A 6,068-nucleotide genomic window follows, 5' to 3' on the forward strand; every position below is an offset into this window, starting at 1 on the left:
TTATTATTTTTATCTTGATTTGTAGAAAAAAAGCATACAATGTTTTTCTCATTTTATAAAAGCAATCAATACTTAATGTCACACAGCTTCAAATGAATATTTATAACACAGTTTTTCTGTGGGAGCTTATGCATAGTATATGCATATTCATGGTTAACCTACATATTCTCTTTAGTGAGAACAGTTTTCAGAGCCGAGTAAGAAGTAGGAGTGTCTGTTTTCTTTCTTCACAGTTCTGTCTTTAACAGCTTCAGAGCTTTCTGCATATTTGACTTCACTAGAAAGAAACATGCAAAGTCAATTTTAGCAAGAGAAAAAGAAACCTCAATTCAGTATTATATGCACAGAAATCTTAGATAGTCCCATGTCATCTGAAGCTCTAAACTACAGTTTGCTTAGCTTGTGTGTAAATCTGGTCCTGTTGGCTTCAAATAGCAGGCCATGTTTTTCCCCAGCATGATCCTGATGTAGCATACTGGAGAATGAAGCATTAAACCTCCTTGTAGAATGTGCCATGAAGGAATGAAGATAAGGCTTTGAGAAGCATGATTGAGGTCCCCTGCTATAATTCTATAGTATGAAAAGGCTGTATTTAGAAGTGTGCTGTATTTACAAAGTAGATAAGGAGGTTAAATGGACAGATATTTAAAGGATCAATATTTATATAGGACATTCCCATGCTTCCAACATGCTTTTCTTATTTTCTCAGTTCCTCTAATGCACGGCAACTTTGTAGTCTGGTGCTATTAACCCCATATAGAGAAGTGGGCAAGGAGATTTGAACTTGCCTAATTGTATCCAGTAATTTTATGGTAATGTCTGATTTGTACAGTGAACAAGCAGCTCATATTTCAGCAGTGTAATTCTCCATGTTGTGTACAAGGAAAAACATTAATTTTACTAGGATCTTGGGAAATGAATGTAGGACTATATCTGTAACCGGTACACGAGCCCTCTGTGTATGTATGTTACATATATTAGTGCACCCAGGTTGATCTTTGGAGTAGCTGCCAAATTATCAGACAAAGGGACTGTGCCAACAGCCCCGAAGGGGTGGCCTTCAGGCACCCCTTTTTCAGCCAGATTGAGGGTCACGGCCCTGATCTGGCCTTTCCAGGGTGCAAAAAGGAGCTCCTTTTTGCACCCTGGAAAGGGGGTGATAGCCACAGCACTGCAGCTATACGGTGCTCCTTTGGTGCTGTGTCATGCAGATGCAGTGCCAGAAGAGTGTCGTGTCTCCTACACAATGCTATGCCCCCAGGTCAGTCCAAAGTGCCAGTCTGCATAGGGCTAAAGAGTAGCAAATCATGGGGACAACCGTAAAGAAGGCCAACATTAGCATCCAGCTCAAGCATGTACATAGTTACAGATGCCCATCCTGCCATTTTTGCTTTAAATTTATTATACTTATCTATAACAAAATGGAGTTTATTCTCAAGTAACTGTAAATCCCAGAATTCCATAGAATGGAGTGATAGCACTTAAAGTGGTATCACACTGTATTATTTCTACAATGTAGATGCGCCCTAAGTCAGAGACTATCAGAACATTAAATCCAGGATCCAAAATTATCTACCTGCACCATTAATGAATAACAAAGAAAGGGAAGAGTTTAAAAGAATTCATTATTTTGCTACAGAATTTTAGTGGTGGCTTCCCAATGTATACAAGGACCTAACCATCTACTTTAGAATGATGGATGTTTTGTTCCAAATCTATTCTACAAGATCTAATAAAAATTAGAAAAGACTTACATAGTGCAGCATCTGAAGGCTCATAAGCGTAAAGGCGGTTGGAATATCTCCCAGTAATGTCTGCTCTAACTGTCAATGAAGGATCTACAGAGAAGTGAGAAGGAAAGTGTTCATTTTTCATTAGCAACAGCTTTGTAGGTTTCAGTGAAAACAGCTTCTACTGTGTTGGTACTGTTCAATATCCTTGTACTCAGGAGGTTTGTATCCATTGTGGACTTTGCACTAGTAGAAAATACAACTGTTTATACAAGGCAGGGTACTTGATTTATCCACCCATCACAGGCATCCATATCCTCTAGAACAGGGTGGGGTATGATGCAAAAGAATACAGAAGGTAGAGCTGCTTACCTTGTGTAACCTGAAGCATATCTAGCCTAAAGCTACCATTGGATACAACCTGGAACATTCTTGTTTTACACAGGCGGGTTACAAACGGCCCTCAAGGGGCCGTTTTCCCGCCGCCGCCATTTGCTGCGTAGGGAAGCCCCAGCTGCCAGACCGCGAGGCTTCCCCGCGCAGCAAAAAAGGAGCGGCGAAATGCCGCTCCTTTTTGGAACGCGGAAGTGGCGCCGTGAGGGGTGGAGTGCGCCCTCGCGACGTCACTTCCGCCGCGACACGTCTGGACGCACAGCGTCCAATACGTCAACATGGCGGCGCCCATGTGGATGGGCACCGCAAAAAAGTCCGCGCTTCGCACGTACTGGGAGGAAGGGCCGTCAGGAAGGTAAGAACCTTCCTAACCCTAATACGGCCCTTCCTAACCCTAGTACGCACAGAGCGCGTACTTTATGGTGGTTTGTAACCCGCCACAGTTAATTCTACAGTAATTCTCACAGATTCCATGCAAGTTAATTTTAGGTACCGTCTTAAGGTCACTTAGTCACATTTATTAATCTCTTGGAACTTGTCCAAAAGGTCTATTTACTTGTCAAACAACTTACATATTTCCTCATAACCTTTTTAAAAGAAGTGCTCCAATATTGGTGAGACATACTATTTTCCAAAGTCGTGTGCATGATTACATTGCAGAGAAGAATGGGTTATTTAAGGCTTTTTTTTTCCATTTTGAGAAACTACTCCTTTTTTTCTGTTCTCTCTCTCTCTCTCTCTCTCTGCCTTCTTTATTAATACCATCCTTACAGAAAAGATTACAAAAATGATATTGACATAGGGGAGGAGGATATTGTGTAAGTTTACACTGGTTTAGACTGGTGTTACACCACCTAACACATGAAACACAATAACATTGTCTTTGACCAAAGCACTGATATTGCTAGTGATACAGGAATTTCAGGTTTTGCTAGCAAACAACATTCCATTGTTTAAATATTTGCAGAACTTGGCTTTTCCATATTGCAAACTAGAGAAAAGAGATGAGCTTGATGATCTTGTCATATGAGAGGAATTAACACACTTAAAAACTCTCATTTTCATTCTTGCAAACAGAGGAATGAGAAGCATGTAGCTCTTCAAAATGATGTTTCTGAACTACAGCTCCCATCATAGTTTACCATTGGCCAGGCTGGCTGCAACTGATTACAGCTGAACTCCAACAAGCTTTAAGGATCCAAAGGTTTTTCATTCCTGATCTATAGAGTTTGCCCATTATAATATTTAAGTACAGAATAAGGAAGATTGGGAGCAGGAGAGGGTATGTGGAACCAGTTTTTCAAGGAGGTTTTGGACTCAATCTACTCACCTACAAACAGAACTCTGGGGACGTACTGACCATCTGGTGAGAGATGTTTGTCTGTAGTTTCATACTAGAATTAAAGAATGAAAAGTAATGAATATCTGAATTCCTGTGAGGTGTACCATTTCAATTACAGTGAGAAAAAATAGGTATTAAATGCTCTTAATTACTTCAACATAATAAAAAGTTAAGTAAAAGTTAAGTAAAACCTATGAATTTACACACACAGCCTTATTTAGTCTTAATAAAGTTGCCGTTAACATGTTTACTGTAGTGTGTGTGTATAAGCCAAAATTCACTCAGATTATTTTTGTGTAAGACAAATACATATACTAGCAAGTGAACAATACAAAAACATCTGTGAGCAAATACACTGAGAAGTTGCTTTGTGTATTAGTTGCCTATCTTATGACAAACTAAGCACTTAAGTGCTTATAAAATAACCATGTATAAATTTGTTTTCTTCAGACAAAGATCATCATTGGAATAATCTTTCTTTTGGAACAATGCCCTGTGTGAAACAGCTCTGTTGTTGTTCTGTGCCTTCAAGTTGTTTCCAATTTATAGCAACCCTATTTTTTCTGCTCTGGGCCCACAACAAACTCCAGCTCCCAGAATTCCATAGCCTTGAGCCAAGACACTTAAAGCGGTGTCAAACCGGGTTATTTATCTAGTATGGATGCAGCCAATGTGAGTCTCTGTGGTCAAGTGGGGAATTGAACTCAAATCTCCAGAGTTGTAGTTCACTCAAAGCACTACACCATGCTGCTTCTAGGTAAATAACTCTAGGCAGCATTTAACAAGCCAAAAGTATGAAATGCAGCCAAAGGAACAATTGCTTCATAACTTCACACAATGCAGCATTTGATCAAGTGACATTTGAAAACTTACCACAAGATTGAGGAGAATAAACTTTTCAGCCAATTTCTGTATTTCTTTGTCTTCAGCAAATACCTTCTTCAGTGCTAGAATGGAATAAACATTAGGGAGGGGGGATGAAACAGAAAAGAACATTCTATTCCTGTTGCCAGAAGAGATTGAAGAAAATTAATGAATTCTCCGTGTTTAATGCCTAATACAAATCATTATAAAGTGGAAGGTATAAGCTGCAACAGTGAAAGCCTTAAACAGAGGCTGCATCCACACTGCAGGAATAATGCAGCGTGACACAATGTCAAATAATTGCCATGGCTCAGTGCTGTGGAATTCTAGGAATTGTAGTTTTGTGAGACATTTAGCTTTCACTGTCAGAGACCTTGGATATCAGAACAAACTACAATTCCCAGAATTCCACAGCATTGCGCCATGGCTGTTAAAGTGGTGTCAATCTGGATTATTTCTGCAGTGCGGATGCAGCCATGCTCTTGAAAACAGGCTCTCTGGTTATCACAGATATGTTGTAGGTCCTGTTATTGAAGAAAGGCAAGTGTACCTTCAAGCTGTTGACACTGAAACATGATCATCTAACCCAGGATTGAGGTCTTTTGGCTCTCCAGATATCTTGGATTTCAACTATCATAGCCAGTTGTGGGATTTGCGATCCAAAACATCTAAAGTGTTCAAGAGTCCCCTTCCCAAACTATCCCTTTCACCCAGTCATATAATTGAATTATATTGAATCCAATTTGCAGAACTGTGAGGTGAATCATAGCTCTAAAACAAAAAATAAAACCAGTAAAACAAAATAGATCATTGGAGAAACTTCTGCTTAAGATCACAGAAATTTGATAAGGCAGTAATCATGTAACAAAGAAATCACATGTCATGAGTAGGGATTACGTTATGAGTTGTGCAGCACAAATTATGTGCATCTGTTTCTAACTGTAAACCGTTAATTTTTAAATTAGCATCAATGAAAAAAGTGATAATTCCTATTCCTCTGTATATTCTATTTTTTGTTTAATGTAGAGGCTGAAGACATACTGTAGGTTGCTTTTTTTCTTTCAAATAACTTTTAGAAAGGAACCCACTTTTGATGGGTGTTGCAATTTATTTAGCTGAAGAATAAAATCACTGTATATTGAAAAGAATCATACCTTGACTATGAGGACAGTCTTCTAAGTGATGGATGACCATTATAGGCTTATTGCTGAAAAGAAGAAAAACTTCATTTCAAAATTGCACTGTAAACTATAGGAAAAGCAAAAGTTATGGTGGGTTAATGATATAAACTAGGGCTTCCTCTACACTGCTTTAACTGCCATGGCACTGCTTTACCTGGCATGGCTCAATGCTATGGGATTCTGGGATTTGTAGTTTTGTGAGATATCTAGTCTCTTAGTGCACTGGTGCCAAAACAAACTACAAATCTGAATTTCATAGGATGGAACCATGAAAATTAAAATGGTATCAAATTGTATTAATTCTGCAGTGTGCAGCCTTGCTCAGATGAGACTTTGAAACATTTCTCATTCCTTAAAGCTAAAAACAAGGAGATTATACAGGAATTTCATATAAAAGGATGTGACCTACTTAAGAGATATGAAGAACTTACTTTGTCTTGGATTTATAGAGAGCTTCTTCATAAGTTTGAGTCCAGATAAGTTGATCACCCCAGCCTATAAAGGTAAGGAGAAATTGAATGTAGTTCAAGTATGCTATACTGAATAAGGTCTTAATTT

The 6,068-nt window shown here is 38.7% G+C and overlaps 1 protein-coding gene across 3 annotated transcripts in view; it reads right to left on the reverse strand.

Moving 5' to 3' along the window:
• Positions 1-6,068, reverse strand: part of AGR2 (anterior gradient 2, protein disulphide isomerase family member) — a 13,919-nt gene continuing 7,851 nt past the window's right edge. For all 3 annotated transcript variants that reach the window (XM_042476754.1, XM_042476752.1, XM_042476753.1), the window contains exons 3-8: positions 5,942-6,005; positions 5,484-5,536; positions 4,339-4,412; positions 3,454-3,517; positions 1,755-1,838; positions 1-277 (exon numbers count right to left, since the gene is read on the reverse strand). In XM_042476754.1, coding sequence (XP_042332688.1) covers positions 228-277; positions 1,755-1,838; positions 3,454-3,517; positions 4,339-4,412; positions 5,484-5,536; positions 5,942-6,005 — 389 coding nt within the window. In that variant the 3' untranslated portion in view covers positions 1-227. The remainder of the gene's footprint in view (positions 278-1,754; positions 1,839-3,453; positions 3,518-4,338; positions 4,413-5,483; positions 5,537-5,941; positions 6,006-6,068) is intronic.

Source organism: Sceloporus undulatus, chromosome 6, assembly GCF_019175285.1.
Source record: "Sceloporus undulatus isolate JIND9_A2432 ecotype Alabama chromosome 6, SceUnd_v1.1, whole genome shotgun sequence".
Taxonomy (NCBI): Eukaryota; Metazoa; Chordata; class Lepidosauria; order Squamata; family Phrynosomatidae; genus Sceloporus; species Sceloporus undulatus.